Consider the following 17,110-nt stretch of genomic DNA (forward strand, 5'->3'; position numbering starts at 1 on the left):
TTCCTATTAACCTAGGTCTCTGTTCCTGCAATAAATCTTCACATATGTAAATATTCTCCCCCTTTCCTTCAAAATAAAAATGAACTTTAGGGGCTGGGATTGTGGCTCAGTGGTAGAGCGCTCACCTAGCACAGGTGGGGCCTGAGTTTGATCCTCAGTACCACATAAAAAAATAAAGGCATTGTGTTGTGTCCATCTACACCTAAAAAAAAAAAAAACTTAAAAAAAGAACTTTAAACTAAAATATAATTTTTAATGTAATAAATGAAATTGGAAAAAAAACATAAGAGAAACTAAAAATCTAGAATCTCACTACCCAGAGATGAAAACTACAATATCCTTCCAGTTCTCAACATCTTAATTCTATCTGCTGTTCTACATATTGTGTTGGAATCACATATACATAGTAAGAAATCACTAACATTAATGAACTAATATAGTTCATTCTACATTATATCCTTTTTTCTTTTTATTCACTAAAAATATGGCGTAGAGATATAGTGTTGAGAGATTATTTTGGAATGCACATTTTAGATTTTTTCTAATTTTGTTTGTTTTTACATACTCTTGTCTACTTGGGTATATTACTCAATTCTTTCAACTTTGTCAGAAAAATAGGTGAAAAATTATGTGGGAGGTATGTGTATGCAAGTATAATTTTTACATCATTAAAAATACTCAGGTGAGCCAGGTACAGTGGCACACACGTAATACTAGCAACCGGGGAGGATGAGATAGGAAGATTATAAGTTCAAGGCTAGCCTGAGCAACCTAGCTTGTCTCAAAATAAAAAGGACTAGGGATATAGTTCAATGGTAAAGTGTCTCTGGATTCAATCCCCATCATCTGTCAATCAATGTAAGTAGGTAAATAAACAAAAGGGCTGGGGATATGGTTCAGTGAGTTCAAACCCCAATCTGGGGGTAGGGAAGACTTCAAATAACCCCTTCCGATTATGCACCAAAAATCTATGTACCTCTTTTCTTCTTTTTCTACAGTATTGGCAACTGAGCAAAGTTCATGCTTATCTGTTCCCTGCACTCTCCCTCTAACTAAATAAACCTTTTCTTTTTCTTCCAGTTAGTGGAATACCATCTACTCAAATTTCAGCTCCAGTGGTGGTTTTTTATTGCTATGGTTGGTTGGTTCTAGGAATTGAACACAGAGGTGTTTTACCACTCAGCCACATATTCAAACCTTTTGATTTTTTTTTTTTTTTTTTTTTTTTTGAGAGAGGATCTTGCTTAGTTGCTGAGGGCCTCCCTAAGTTGCTAAGGCTGGCTTTGAACTTGGTATCCTCCTGCTTCAGCCTCCAAAGTCCCAGGCCTATGCCACTGCACCTGGCTGAGACTGGGGTTTTTATCTGTCTTGCTCATTCTTGTATCCTCCAAACCTACAATAGTACCTGGCATGTTTGAGGTGCACAGTAAGCATTTGGAATGAATCACCTCCCGGCTATCTGAACCAGAAATTCTAGTCATACCTAACTCCTTTACTGATCACCTACATGTCTGATGCTTCTCAAATTGCTTATAGGTCCTAAGTGTTTGAGTCCTTCCTGTTATCTCCTCACTTCTAACTTTTATCATTTACCCTGTTTATTCCCAGGAGTCCTCCTTTTCAATCCCTTCTGTTTATTCCCCTTCTTCCATTAATTTTACCTTTAAACATACAAATACGATAACATCATCCCTTTGTTTTGTTTCCTGAGTGGCTTTGTAGTATTATTTTCTCTATACTACAAATTTTATTTTTCCTATACTCTTTACTCCAGCCAACCAACTTGCTGTACTTTGAATTTGTTGTGTTTGTTCATGCCTTTGCATTTTTGAGCAGGCAGCTCCTTCTGCTAGGAGGATGCTTTTTTTTTTTTCTTTGAGAAATTGCTACTTATCCTTTAGGTCTACTTCTGTATGAAGTCTTCCCTATTCCCTCTGGTAGCCACACTCTGGGCAAAATATTTGTAGCCCTTTGTTCACTTTTGTTATGATTATTTGTTTACCAGTTCATTTCCTAATCTAAAATGCAGTTTGGGGGCTGGGACTATAACTCAGTGGTAGAGCGCTTGCCTCACGTGTGTGAGGCAGGCAATCCTCAGCACCACATAAAAATACATAAATAAAATAAAGATATTATGTCCATCTACAACTAAAAAAAATATATTTAAATGAAGTTTTGCAAACAAGGAAATAAAATTTGTGTTGACTCTAAAAATACAGGATATGTGTTTTTCTGAGACTTACGAGTTATATGAGTCTCAATTTTATTGCTATTGAATGAATTTGGGAGTGTTAGAATAAGGACTATATTTAATAGTGAAGGTAGTAAAAATCTGTTAACTAGAATGTAGTGACTTTTTTTTCTTTTTAAACCGGGGATTGAAACCAGGGGAGTGTTTGTCCACTGAGCCACATCCCCAGCCATTTTTTACTTCGTGATAGGGTGTTGCTAAGTTGCTGAAGGCATTGCTTAGTTGCCCAGGCTGGCCTCCAACTTGTGATTCTGCTGCCTCATCCTCCGAAATCTTTGGGATTAAAGGCATGTGCCACTACACCCAGCAAATACAGCAAATACTCATACATTGTTGGATTTGCCTAATGCCCTACCTTGGTTAAAAGGCTTTTTTTCCCCCCATTGTGATTCTGTTTTTGACTTTTTTTTGGGGGGTGGGGGGTGCTGGGTATTATTAACCTAGTGGAGCTTTACCACTGAGCTACATCTCTAGCCATTGTGTGTGTGTGTGTGTGTGTGTGTGTGTGTGTGTGTGTTTTGAATCAGGGATTCAATGCAGGGGCACTCAACCCCTGAACTACATCTCCAACCCTAGTTTGTATTTTATTTAGAGAGAGTGTCACCGAGTTGCTTAGCACCTCACTTTTTGCTGAGGTTGGCTTTGAACTTGAGATCCTCCTGCCTCAGACTCCCAAATCACTAGGATTACAGGTATGCACCACCACGCCTAGCTGGATTACTACTACTTCTTCTTTTTTAAAATTTTTTATTTGTTTTAATTATTTATACATGACAGTAGAACGCATTTGTGCACTTTGATATACATAAATGGGATATAATTTCTCATTTTTCTGAATATATGTTGTAGAATCTTATTGGTCATGCAGTCACCTATATATATACATAATGTCCGTTTCATTCTACTGTCTTTCCTATCCTCACGTCCCCTCCCCTCTCTTCACTTCCCTCTACCTAATCTAAGATAATGCTATTCTTCTCTACTGCCCCCTGCCTTACTGTGAATTAACATCCACATATTAGAGGAAAACATTTGAGTTTTTCAGGATTGGCTTATTTCACTTAGCATGCTATTCTCCAACTCCATCCATTTACTGGCAAATGCCATAATTTCATTCTTCTTTAATCACATTTTCTTTATCCATTCATTTACTGAAGGACATCTAGGTTGGTTCCACAGTTTAGCTATTGTGAATTGTGCTGCTATAAACATTGATGTGGCTGTGTCCCTGTAGTATGCTGTTTTTAAGTCCTTTGGGTATAAACTGAAGAATGGGATAGCTGGGTCAAATGGTGGTTCCATTCCAAGTTTTCTGAGGAATCTCCATACTGCTTTCCATAGTAGTTGCACCAATTTGCAGTCCCACCAGCAGCGTATGAGGGTACATTTTTCCCCACATCCTCACCAACATTTATTATTGCCTGTATTCCTGATGATTGCCATTCTGACAGGAGTGAGATGAAATCTTAAAGTAGTTTCGATTTGTATTTCTCTAATTGCTAGAAATGTTGAACACTTTTCATGTTTGTTAATTGATTGTATTTCTCTTTTTTTTAATTTTTTTAAATATTTATTTGTCAGTTTTCAGCAGACACAATATCTTTGTTTGTATGTGGTGCTGAGGATCGAACCTGGGCTGCACGCATGCCAGGCGAGCGTGCTACGGCTTGAGCTACATCTCCAGCCCGATTGTATTTCTTTTTCTGTGAAGTGTCTATTCAGTTCCTTAGCCCATTTATTGATTTGGTTATTTTGGTGTTAAGTTTTTTGAGTTCTTTATATATCCTAGAGATTAATGCTTTATCAGAGGTGCATGTGGTAAAGATTTTCTCAATCTGTAGGTTCTCTCCTCACATTATTGATTGTTTCCTTTGCTGAGAAGAAGCTTTTTAATTTGAGTCCATCCGATTTATTGATTCTTGATTTTTACTTCTTGTGCTTTAGGAGTCTTGTTAAGGAAAGTAGATCCTAGGCCGACATGGTAAAGATTTGGCATACTTTTTCTTCTATTAGGTGCAGGATCTTTTTAACTCTTTATACCGTATCGTTGGGCTGTTTCACTGAAGCAAGCTCAGGCTTCTATTATTTACTACTCTGATTTTTCCCCTAGTTCCAGTCCTACTTTAAACTTGTATCTAGGGTTAAAGTCTTAGTGGTAGAGCTCTTGACTAGCAAGCATGAGATCCTGAGTTTGATTCTTAGCCCTGTGCTTGGGCGTGTGCGCATGCGCTCGCGCGCGCGCGCGCGCGCTCTCTCTCTCTCTCTCTCTCTCTCTCTCTCTCTCTCTCTCTCTCTCTCTCTCACACACACACACACACACACACACACACACAGTTAAGTTTTTGGCTTGTTTTCTGATTCTGTCCTGACAATAATTTGTCGTTGTTCTTTGCTGCTGTTGTTTTCTTCTATTTCCTGTCTGACATGATAGCACCAACACCTTCAAAGTGAGCCCAGGTCTTTTCTTACCTCCTGAACTTTGAGTCCATCATTGAGTCTCTTGAGTCTTATTGATTCCACCTTTAATTTATTTCTTTCTTTCCTTTACAACTTCTGTCTTGGTTGAAGTCATCTTGTCTTACTTGGGCTGTTATAGTGGGCTCCTAACTGGTGTCCTTGCCTTCTGATTAATCTCCTTTTAAAGCAGTGTAAAAATTTAAAAAGCATATTGAATCGTGTCATTTTTCCTTTTTTATAACTCCACAGTGACTTTTCTTAACCATTACATGTAATCTCCTACCATTCTCTCTAGCCTTTATGCCAAACTAGTGTAGCTTCCTCTCAGGCCATATAATTGGTATTTCATGAGACCAAAATAACCTAATTTTCCTTATCTTTCAGTTAATTGATTTCTTAAGATTCAGGTGAAGCAGGATTCAGCTATAATCCGAGCTACTCAGGAAGCTGAGGCAGGAGGATTGCAAGTTGCAGGCCAGTCTGGGCAACTTAGCCAGACTCTGTCTCCGAATAAAATAAAAAGGGCTGGGCTCAGTAGTAGAGTACTTGCCTAGCATGCATGACAGCCTGCGTTCAATCCCTAGTACCACAATATATATAGATATATAGAGAGAGTAGTGAAATGTCACGTGCCTTTCTCTCAGATAGACATAAGTGATTTTGCCCCTTTTATACCTACCTCTTCTGTATCTTTTGACATTGCTTTAACTATTTGTTCACTTGGTGAGGATACTGGGAATTAAACCTAGAGGTGCTCTACCACTGAGCTACATTCCTAATCCACCACGAAACACTAGTTCACATGTGTTTCTACTGACCTAATGACCTAAAATAAATGAAATGTTTTTATTTTATTTATTAATGACTTACCATAATATAATCATTGTACCGCAGTAGTATTTAATGTTACAAAGTGAGGAAAGAAATCCAGAAAAAGAATATTTATTAGGAACCAAATTTAATTCTAAATCAAGACATGCTAAAATCTGTCCCCCTTCTTTTCACTCAATAGAGTTGTTAGGTGGGGAGATTAGAGTGCCTTGATTTTTGTCAAGGTATTTCAAAGAGCCTTTTATGATATTCTGATTGATATATGGATGAAATGTGCAATGGATGGTGATACAGTTGGGTGATTCTATATTTGTGTGAAGAGCTACATTTAAAGAGTATATAGATTACTAGATTTTTGTCAGCTAGGGTGGATGTGGTGTATCACAAGTCTTGTTCAACATTTTTATTATAACTTCAGTGACTAAATTAGGAGTATGTGTATAAACTTGTGGATGATATAGTGGTCATGACTTTCGGTTGTGACAGAACCTGGCTCAAACTAGTATAAATAAACCATCAAGGAATTTATAGGTTCCCAGGCATAGAGTTTATTAGTTTTAAGCAAAGGATCAAATAATGTTATTGGGATTCTGACATTGCTCACCTCCCTATTTTGCTTTCTTCTAAATAAGGAGGCTTTCTTCATGTGTAAGGTAAAGTGGCTGCTGGCTGCTGCTTGTTTGATTAGTCCTTCTAGCTTCAGGTACCAAAGGAAAAAAGAATCCCTATAGCCTGTGGAGTACCTATTTCATGTAGTTAGGGTAGGTCTGGGCCCACTTCTATAATAGAGTGAAGTTGGGAGAATGGGTTTTCCATAAGAAAGAGATTCTTCCATCAGAAGGAAAAGTAAGGGAAATCATGATGAAAAGTCAAAACTATACTACTATTATTATTATTAACTTATATGTATTGAACTTTCACTGTGTATAACTGGATACTGCATACTAAGCATTTTGGGTTCAGTTAATCATTAAAATGACCTTATAAAATACTTTGTTTATATACACATACACACACACACACACACACACACACACACGCGCGTTTTCGTTTTTGCAGTACTGATTGAACTCGGGACACTGTATCACTCACTGATTTACATCCCAGCCCTTTTTATTTTGTTTTGTTTAGTTTTTTTGTTTTTGTTTTTGTTTTTTTGTACTGGGGATTGAACTCAGGGACACTCAACCACTGAGCCACATTCTCAGCCCTTTTTTTACTTTATTTAGAGACAAGGTCTCACTGAGTTGCTTAGTGGCTTGCCATTGCTGAGGCTGGCTTTGAACTTGTGGTCTTTCTGTCTCAGCCTCCCAAGCCACAGGCATTACAGACGTGCACCACTAGGCCTGACTTTATCTAGTTTTAATACAGAGTCTCACTAAGTTGCTGAGGCTGATCTTGAACTTGCAGTCCTCTTACCTCAGGATGCTGAGTAATCAGGGTTGTAAGTGTATGCCAGTATACCTGGCTCCAATTTTTTTTTTTTAATATTCACATACTACATGGTGGCATGGTGGTATATGCCTATAATCCCAGCAACTCAGGAAACTGAGGCAGGAGGATGACAAGTTCGAGGCTAGCCTTAGCAAATAAGATAGGTCCTAAACAAATTAGGAAGACCCTATTATAAAATAAAAAATAAAAATAAAAAGTACTGGAGATGTGGCTCAGTGGTTGATTGCTCCTATGTTCAATCTCTAGTACAAAAAAAAAAATCTACACCAATTGATTTTTGATTGAATTGCTGAAATTTATTAATATCTAACCTGTAAGCATCCCTGACTTATAAAATCCTTTGTATTTGGATCCTAGGGATGGCTCTTTCCTACACCACTCTTGTTAATAATTTTCCCTACTTTCTTGTCTTTTTTTCCTTATCCTTTCTTCCATACTACCCTGTTATAGTACTTTCATATTACCCTTCCTACCAGAATCCCAGTTCTATTTAGGAATCAGGTGGGAATATGCTTTTGGAGTGCTGGTCTCTTCCTCAAATCCAGATCATGAAATTTGATTGGTTCTCAAAATATGACCTTCAGATTCTGTATATTCCTGAAAGCTTTTTATTTTTAGGTGGTTGGTTGTTTTGTTTTCAGGGATTGAATCCAGGGGCTCTTTATCATGAGCCACATCCCAGCCCTTTTTTTCTATTTTATTTAGAGACAGGGCCTCACTGAGTTGCTTAGGGCCTTGCTAAGTTGCTAAGGCTGGCTTTAAACTCATGATACTCCTGCCTCAGCTTCCCCTGCCACAGTGCCTGACTCCTTTTTAGGTATTCTGCAAGGTCAAACTATTTTCATGATATTACTACACGTTTTGACTTTGTCACTCTGTTGACTTATGGTACAGAAGTAGTAATGTGTAAATGGCTGGTATCTTGGCATGAATCAAGGCAGTGATGACAAATTGTACTCATAGTTATCATTTATATGCAAAGTAAAAGATAAAAAATAATAAGAACCAGTTCCACATTTAAATGTTCTCAATGATGTGTTAAAATTTTATTAAATCTCAACTTTTGGGAGTTGGGGATGTAGCGCATTGGCAGAACTCTTGTCTCACACAAGACCCAGGTTCAATTCCCAACAAAATAGGAAGTACATGTCTCTAGGAAAAGCACTTGTGTGATTTAGTTGCAAGCTGAACTAGCCAGTTTTTTCATGAAATGCCTTTTTTTGTTTTTTGTTTTTGTTTTATACTTGGAATTGAACCACTGAGCTTCATTCTCAGCCCTTTTCACATTTGAAAGAGGGTCTCCCTAAGTTGCCTAGGCTGTCCTCCAATTTGGGATTCTCCTGCCTCAGCCTCCCAAGTTGCTGGGATAACAGGCATATGCCACTGCATCTAGCATTCAATTTTTTTTAAATCACTCTTTTTATTTTAAATCATTATTGTTGTGATAAATAAAACAGACCTTCTTTACCCTTTACCTAGTTTTCCCCCAGTGGTAACATCTTGCAAAACTATAGTACAGTGTCAGAACTGGAGGGTTGATACTGATACAGTCCACCTATTTAATTTAGGAACAGCATTTTCCCTATTTCACTCATAATTATTTGTATGTATCTGTTTAGTTTCATGCAATTCTGTCATGGGTCAGTGTGTTAAAACAAATCCATCACCCTAAGGATCTCTACAGTGTTTCATAACCACACTCACCTCCCTTTCTTTCTCCCTGGTAACTACTAGTCTGTTTTCTGTCTCTCAACTTTTCTCCCTCCCAGTGCTGGGGCCTTGCACATTATAAGCAAGAACGCTTATCACTGAGCCACACCCTAAGCCTTATGTCTCTAATTTTGTCTCATACAAAATTAAGTTATTAAATAAATTTCCTGGGCTGGGGATGTGGCTCAAGCGGTAGCGCGCTCGCCTGGCATGCGTGCGGTCCGGGTTCCATCCTCAGCACCACATACAAACAAAGATGTTGTGTCTGCCGAGGAGATGTAAAAAATAAATATTAAAAATAAAGTTATCTCCCCTCTCTCTCTCTCTCTCTCTCTCTCTCTCTCTCTCTCTCTCTCTCTCTCTTTAAAAAAAATAAATAAAATAAATTTCCTGCTATATATTAAGTATCTTTTAATTTATAATGTGGTAAATACTAATAGATACAGTCTATATAAATATAAGCTTTTTAAAGTTCTCAACTTTTGCCAGACACTATGGAGCACACGTAACGCCTATTATCACAACAGTGGGGAGGCTGAGACAGGATAGCCTTAGCAATTTAGCAAGGCCCTAATCAACTTAGTGAGACCCTGTCTCAAAATAAAAAGCAAAAGGATCTGGGGATGTAACTCAGTGGTAAAGCACCCTTGGATTTAATTCTTAATACCAAAATAAAGTTCTCAATATTTGAAAATTTAAAGGATTCCCAAGACCAAACAGTTTGAGAACAACTGGCATAAGAGCAGGAAGAATCATGTCATTTCTCTTTCCTGTACTACAGCAGAGGTTTTATTTTAGAATTTTTATGTTTTTTCATATGACCATCAATATGAATGATGATTAAGTTCTTTAGAATTGTTTGGTCCAGCCACTTAGAGATTAAGTTGGTTTGTGTCAGCTAGATTAGGAATCACTATTGAAGGTTTTTCTTCTGACATCTGTAATTCTAAATGATTCAAAAAAAGAATTTAGCTTTCTGTTGTGTTCACACCTTATGTGTTTTATGGATTTTTTGTTTGTTTGCTTACTTGTTTTTATATTCAGAGATACAATAATGTAGTAGAGATAACACATTTCTGCCCTGACTTTTTAGGAAATGTGAAAGTATTATGAAAGGAAATTAAAATAGTAGGAAAATAGTTACAGCCGAAAAATGAATTTTGCTCAAGTTCTTTATTTTTAGGAAGCAGTTCTTACCCTGGAACAGTACAGAAATGGAGGGATCATTGGCCTTCTGTGGTTAAAAATACAGTCAGCCCTAGAGGTAGTAACTTAGGTCCCTATCATCACTTGTCAGCTGTAAAAGTAGATTTTCAAGGATAATGTGAATTTCTTCCTAAGACTTAGTGCAGAGGAGATACTTCATTCAGCAAAAAACTTTGCCACAGTACTGGACACTGCTGTGTGATTTGTCTTATGTATTGCTTTTGCTTATGATATTTTTTTTCTTTGTTACATTTCAAACATAATTTTATCCATTCCCACATGCTGGGAATTTAAACCAGGTAGAATATTAGAATTGTTTGATCTGCTATCTCCTTTTCTCTCTTCCTTTCTCTCCGGGTACTAGAGATTGAACCTAGGGACCCTTTATCACTGAGCCACATCCCCAGCCCTTTTTATTTTTTACTTTGAGAGGTGGTCTCACTAAGTTGCTTAGGGCCTCAGTAAGTCTCACAGTCTGTCCTTGAACCTGTGATTCTCCTGCCTCAACCTCTGGAGTTGCTGGGATTATAGGCATGCACCACCACCCCTGCCTGTGCTATCTCCTCTTTTTTACCAAAAGAGTTCTGTAGGGTCTAAGCTGATGCTATATAGGGATCACAATAGGATAACTCCCCCATGGCAAGCCTGTGGTCTTCAAATTATAAATTCTTTGCACTTGCATCTTCTAGTATACACTAGAATAGGCTTCACTGCTGACCTGACCAGGTACAGATTGGTAAAATTAAGTGCTAAAGTAATTCTGTGAATAATAGAACATGTAGCTTCTAAAATTGTTGAAATCTGGTTATGGTACCCTATTGTGTCATCATCTTTTTTCCCCCCCTCTTTGCTTTTTTCACAATTTGTTTTCAATGTAGCCTAAGTGAAATCTGGAAGCTCAACAGACCAGAAACCTCCTCTTCTTTTTCTTTTTTAAAGGGAGGAACAGAGTCTAAGTGTACATTTTATTTGCAAAAAGCTGGTTTCTTCCATCAGTACTTGGGTTTTAAGATTTACTCAGGATATTTTGTTGCATCTGACAAGAGCTTTATGTAAAGGAGAAGTTCTTCCTACATTGTCAATTATTCTGTAATTTCTACCTTCCAACCTTTCAGAAGGAATTGTTGATTTTTCATAATAAGCAAAAGTAACCTTTAATTATTAAAATAAAATATAGTAAACTTATTTTGTCTCAAAATTCCACTCAACAGAAGGCAGTTCAAACAATTGAGGATTTTTTCCCCCCTCTGTATTTTAATTTGAAAGACAAAAATATACAACATAGAGGCTGGGTGTATAGCTTAGTAGTAGAGCACATGTTTAGTATGCACAAGACCTTGGGACACAAAACAAACAAATACGTTAAAAAAATAGGATTTTAAGTTACTTCCTCTTTTAATAATCTACAATAAAAACTGTGAGACAATGAAGTTTTCATTTAATACTTTGGCAGAGGAAGTATTTATTTGTCCATGGATCAGTAAGTTTTCATTTTAATCAATTTGCCTTGTGCACCTATATTATTATTAACATTACTAATTCACTATAAAATTTTGAAGGACCTTTGAGATTATTGAAAAATTATAACATCTTTTCTTTTCACCAGTGCTGGGGATTGAATTCAGAGCTTTGTGCACTTCAGGCAAGCACTCTAGCACCCAACTACATCCCCAGCTGATGACATCTTATTACTAGTGTATTTGATGACATTCTACTTCCTACAGTTGTACTTTCTACACAATCTTATCTGATAATTCTGAATAAATGTAAACATTCATCTAACCATTATCCCCAGTTATCTTTCTATTCTTGAATAAATGAGAGTAGAGCTACCCCAGTTAATCAGTAAAACTGATTTTCTTTCTGCCTTTTGACAGTGTACATGAAGATGTCAAACTCACATTCTGAAGAGGAGAGGGAAGATCTCTGTTCCAAATATTTGTTTGTTTTTGTGATCTGAAAATTTAGCCCAGGAGTGCTGTACCACTGAACTACATTTCCAGCTCTTTTTTGTTGTTGTTATTGTTGTTTTTAATATTTTTTTTTGTGCTGATGGACCTTTATTTTATTCTTTTATTTATATGCAGTGCTGAGAATTGAACCCAGTGCCTCACACATGTGAGGCAAGCACTCTACCACTGAGCCACAACCCTCCAGCTCTTTTTTATGTTTGAGACAGGTTCTCACTAAATTACTGAGGCTGGCCTCAAACTTGAGATCCTTTGCCTCAGTTTCTCTAGTATCTGGGATCATAGGTATGTGCCACCACATCTGACTGATCTTGGAATTATGATTCAAAATGACATTAAATAATTATCAGTTTTGATACTAGATTATACCCTAAATTTTACTCAGGTAACGTAAGGCAGTAATTCTGTGGTCCCACATAGCAATGCCTGAAGTTTATACACTAGTTATTGTAAATTAAATTTAGTTGATCTCATTTTTCATTTTTACATCTTCATTGTCTTACATTTTGGGTGTAAATAATGATTACTTAAGTGGCCAATAAAAAACTGGGATTAACAAGTGTATAGCCAGCCCAATTTTTTTTTTTTTTGTACCAGGGATTGAACCCAAAGACACTCAACCACTGAGCCACATCTCCAACCCTTTTTATTTTGAGACAAGGGTCTCACTAAGCTGCTTAGGGCCTCACTAAATTGCTGAGTCTGGCCTTATACTTGTGATTCTCCTGCCTCAGCCTCCAGAATTGCTGGGATTACAGGCATCAGTCACTACCCCCTTTCCTAAAATTATGTTGTAGCCTTGAAGATTTTTCTCCATCATTGCCTCTCATGTATGAGAGTCAGTTGAAATCAGTGTATAATTACTTCTTGAAAGATTAATGGTTCTGGCTTTTCTTTATTCTTCTTAGTCTCTTTCTCTATTACATGCCTATCAATACTCAGATCCTACTAGTTGCTTTTTTTTTAATATTTATTTTTTAGTTTTTGGCGGACACAATATCTTTGTCTGTATGTGGTACTGAGGATCGAACCCGGGCCGCATGCATGCCAGGCAAGCATGCTACCCCTTGAGCCACATCCCCAGCCCCTACTAGTTGCTTTTAAATATCTGGAGTTGAATTGAAAACATGTATCATTAAAACATAAAGGACTTGAACTGTTGGAAAATTCCAGAGGTTTTCTCTTTAAGTACTTTGTCTTTTTTCAGGCTTTTGTTTGTCTTGTTGTTTACCTCCCTATTCAGCAGAGCCCCAGGAGGCATGGTGACAGTCTTTTCAGAGACTGGGAATTGGCCTAATTTGTGTTGTTATTATAGTTATTAAGGTGTGTGTTTGGGGGAGAGAGAGGTGAATTATAGATAGAGTGGTGGTCATGCAGTAAATTATCCCAGAACCAGGTATTTAACCTTAAGGTATTTAATAACCTTAACTTTTTCATATTACTATTCCTTCTTTTCCATCTTGGCATCAATCTCTTGACAGTCTGCTTTTGTATCCTAGGCATATGAGAAAGATAGCAAAATAAATGCTTTTCTGTTTTCTATTTTCTTCTGAAGAGTAATAAATAAGACTATGTTTTTTGCAATTAGTAGTAGAATATGAAGTCCTGTAAAGCAGACTAGGTTATTAAATGTATATCACATAGTTGCTTATGGTGCACTATGGCTTAATATATATTATAGATATGACTAAATGGTAATTAGCAGAGCTGGATCTGTAATTAAATGAAACATTGTTGAACTTCTTTTATGATCTCTTTTTAGATTTCTATTACAAAGTAAAAGGAAACCCATAGTTTCACACCCATAGGTGGATGTCTTCATTTTTCGTACCCCAAAATATATTTTTAATTAGGTAAATAATGAGGTAAAGTTATTTTCATATAAAGATCTCTAACTCTACTTTCTCTGATCTAAAGGGTAGTCTTGGTGTACAAATGTTAATAAGTTTCTCATATGGTTCAGGTTTTTTAGTGATCTATTCAGCCAATGTCTTTTTAAATATTCTATAACAAAGTTTACATCCCAGTCCATAATATTTTATTAATCTAACTATTTCATGTGTTTGATTACATTCTACTTTCCAGACATACTGTTTGAAAGTAATTGGGGTTTCCAACTTACGTCTTAGATGTTGTTTTCTGGATTTCTCAAGGGCAGAATTGGGGGCTTGACTTTATCTAGAACATAATAGCATATCTTCCTCTTGATCTCCCAGGAGGGAGATATGCTATTATGTCTAAGAGCCATGAATAACCTAGCTGAAGTGCCTGAGAGAAAGAAAGGAGCTAAGAAAAATCTGGACTGACTTCAAGGTGTTTGGCACTATATGTCAGATAATAAATACAAAAAAAAAAAAAAAAAACAGCAGCAGCACAAGGACAACAACAAATTGTTTGTGAGACAGAACCAGAAAACAAGCTCGGCAATGGACTTTTTTTTTTTTGTATTGTTTTTAATGGTGTGAGGGATTGAACCAGGGCCTCATACATGCTAGGCAAGTGCTTTACCACAGAGTTATACCCCCAGCTCCTCTATTTTTTATTAATAATTTAACTGTGCTTAGCTAAAAGTATTTATTTTAAGTTGTGTTTTTCAATTTTTCATTTGTGGTGACTTTCTAAGCTAGCAAGTCGGGGCCAGTTGTAAAGAAAGCAATATTCGTACCTCCACTTCTAAACTAGTTTTCAAAGCTAGAAAGGTGTGTGTTTGGAGGAGAGGGAGTGGTGGTCATGCAGTAAATTATCCCAGAATCAGAGTTCCATTGCAAAGCTGTCTAGCAGCTTGGACTGTGAATGCATCTGTAGTTCCCTGAATTTTCTATTCAAAGACTACAATTAATCTGACTAAAAAATGTAGTTTTGGTTTTCATTTGGTACTGGAGATTGAACCAGGGGCACTCTCACACTGAGCTACATACCCAATCCTTTTTTTTTTTTTTTTTTTTTTTTTTTTTTTTTTTAAGAGAGAGAATTTTTTTAATATTTATTTTTTAGTTCTTGGCGGACACAACATCTTTGTATGTGGTGCTGAGGATCGAACCCGGGCCGCACGCATGCCAGGCGAGCGCGCTACCGCTTGAGCCACGTCCCCAGCCCCAATCCTTTTTAATTTTCATTTTGAGTTGGAGTCTTTCTAAAAATTACTGAGGCCGGCCTTGAGTTTGTAATCCTCCTGCTTTAGCCTCCCAAAAAGCTAGAATTACAGGCTTGCGTCACCACTTCCAGTTCAGAAGTCTTTGATAAAAATCCCAAGAATCTCACTCCTTGACCCATTTTCTATGTCTGATGAAAGAGTTAAGGGATCATCACCTGCTCCATTACAACTTTTATGTTCTCTCTAGAAGTGTTTTATTCTTCTTGGAACCTAGTAATTATGTTTTTGTGAGAAGTTATAGTTTTAGAGGTAGATTGCTGGTGTTTAACATTTTTGTTTAGGTATGTATAATCAGACTGCTTTGGATTGCTGTGGATTGGCTTCAGGATTTGTATTAGTACCTCCTATTTCAGAGAAAGAGAGATTGGTGGGGGAAGCAGGGGGACAGTTCTGGGGACTGAGTGCCTGAACACTGACCCAACCCTTTTTGTATTGGATCTTGGTCTCACTGAATTGCTTAGGGCCTCACTCAGTTGCCCTAGCTGGCCTCAAACTTGCAATTCTCCCACCTCAGCTTCCTGAATTAATGGAATTATAGGTCTGTGCTACTATGCCCAGCCTCACAAATAGATTTGATGTTAGAGTCCTACTCCAAAATGCCATTCTCATTAACCAACCACCACAATCAGATTAATCCCAACTCTCCTATATCTTTTAAGTAAATTTCCTTCTAGCTAGTCGTACTAAAGCTCCAGAATCATTAGGAATTATAGCTTTCCTAAATCTGGATATTTCTTCTTCTCTTTATCCCCATCTGTATTCATGGCTTTTATACCTAACTAATATAATGACTGTTGAATGTTAGATTGGGTGAATGATAGATTGGTAGGAAGCATAGTGGTAGCAGAATATGCCTGAAAAGCTGGGTCTTTCACATCAGTCTTATTTGTTCTGCTATTGAAATTTGGCACTAATTCTTTTCCACTGGAGACTTTTAAATGAAATAGGAAAAATACAACATACAAAAGACCACTTTTAGCCAAGCACAGTTCATGAGAAAGGTCTTTCATAAGAAATAGAGGAGCAGGAGGTATAACTTAGTGGTAGAGCATGTGCCTAGCATGTGTGAGGCCCTGGGTTTGATCTAAGTACTACAGAAATAAAGAAAAGGAGGGCTGGGGATAGAGTGGTAGAGTGCTTGCCTCACATGCACAGGACCCTGGGTTTAATCCCCAGCACCATTAAATAAATAGATAGATAGATAGATAGATAGATAGATAGATAGAAAGAAAGAAAAGGAAATAGAAAAAAAAAAGAAAGAGATTATGAAAGAAGAGTGGAGGGGGGAAGAAAAAAATAGAGCTTCTCCTAGGACTGGGTATGGTTTGTGTGTATGTGTGTGTGTGTGTGTGTGTGTGTGTGTGTATGAGTTTGTTTGTTGGTGTTCTCATCTAAACCACAAATTTGTAATGGAATCATGACCTAGAACTTGAAAGGAAGGACCACAGTCTAATATTTAGAGCCTCTGTACTCTGACAGCAAAGCATGTGGGACTAGATTAAATACTGAAAGGTACTTATCCTAAATAATCTTGCTACAACTCAGTTACTGCTTTGTCTTCCCCCACAGATGGAGTCCCCTGTCTCCACACCAGCAGTGCTGCCTCTGCACCTTTTGGTGCCAGTGGTCAATAATGACATCTCATCTCCCTGTGAGCAGATTATGGTTCGGACAAGATCAGTTGGTGTCAACACATGTGATGTGGCTTTAGCCACAGAGCCTGAGTGCTTGGGCCCTTGTGAACCTGGAACCAGTGTCAACCTCGAAGGCATCGTGTGGCAGGAAACAGAAGATGGTAAGTGCTGTATATGGCTTTCTCACCCCTTCTCAACCTGCTTCTACCAAGCAGCCAATAAGGGCTTATTGCTGTAAATATTGCCAGGTATTTATAAGGAGTCTCCTGTGTCAACAGGTCTGCTAGCAATACCCATAGGATGGCAGCAAACCAAACAGAATAGCAGAATCTCATTTATAGAGATTCCCAGTGCCAGTATTTGTTTGTTTTTGCAGTGCTGGGAATCACAAGTAAGTAACCACTCTACTGCCAAGCTGTATCCTGAGCCCCCAGTGCCAGTT

At 37.5% G+C, this 17,110-nt stretch overlaps 1 protein-coding gene across 2 annotated transcripts in view; it reads left to right on the forward strand.

Annotated features, from left to right (window-relative positions):
- The window catches only part of Znf609 (zinc finger protein 609), a 196,095-nt gene that overhangs the window by 126,945 nt on the left and 52,040 nt on the right, over positions 1 to 17,110 (forward strand). For both annotated transcript variants that reach the window (XM_026384807.2, XM_026384808.2), the window contains exon 3: positions 16,604 to 16,829. In XM_026384807.2, coding sequence (XP_026240592.1) covers positions 16,604 to 16,829 — 226 coding nt within the window. The remainder of the gene's footprint in view (positions 1 to 16,603; positions 16,830 to 17,110) is intronic.

The sequence above is a fragment of the Urocitellus parryii genome, chromosome 6, assembly GCF_045843805.1.
Source record: "Urocitellus parryii isolate mUroPar1 chromosome 6, mUroPar1.hap1, whole genome shotgun sequence".
Lineage (NCBI taxonomy): Eukaryota > Metazoa > Chordata > Mammalia > Rodentia > Sciuridae > Urocitellus > Urocitellus parryii.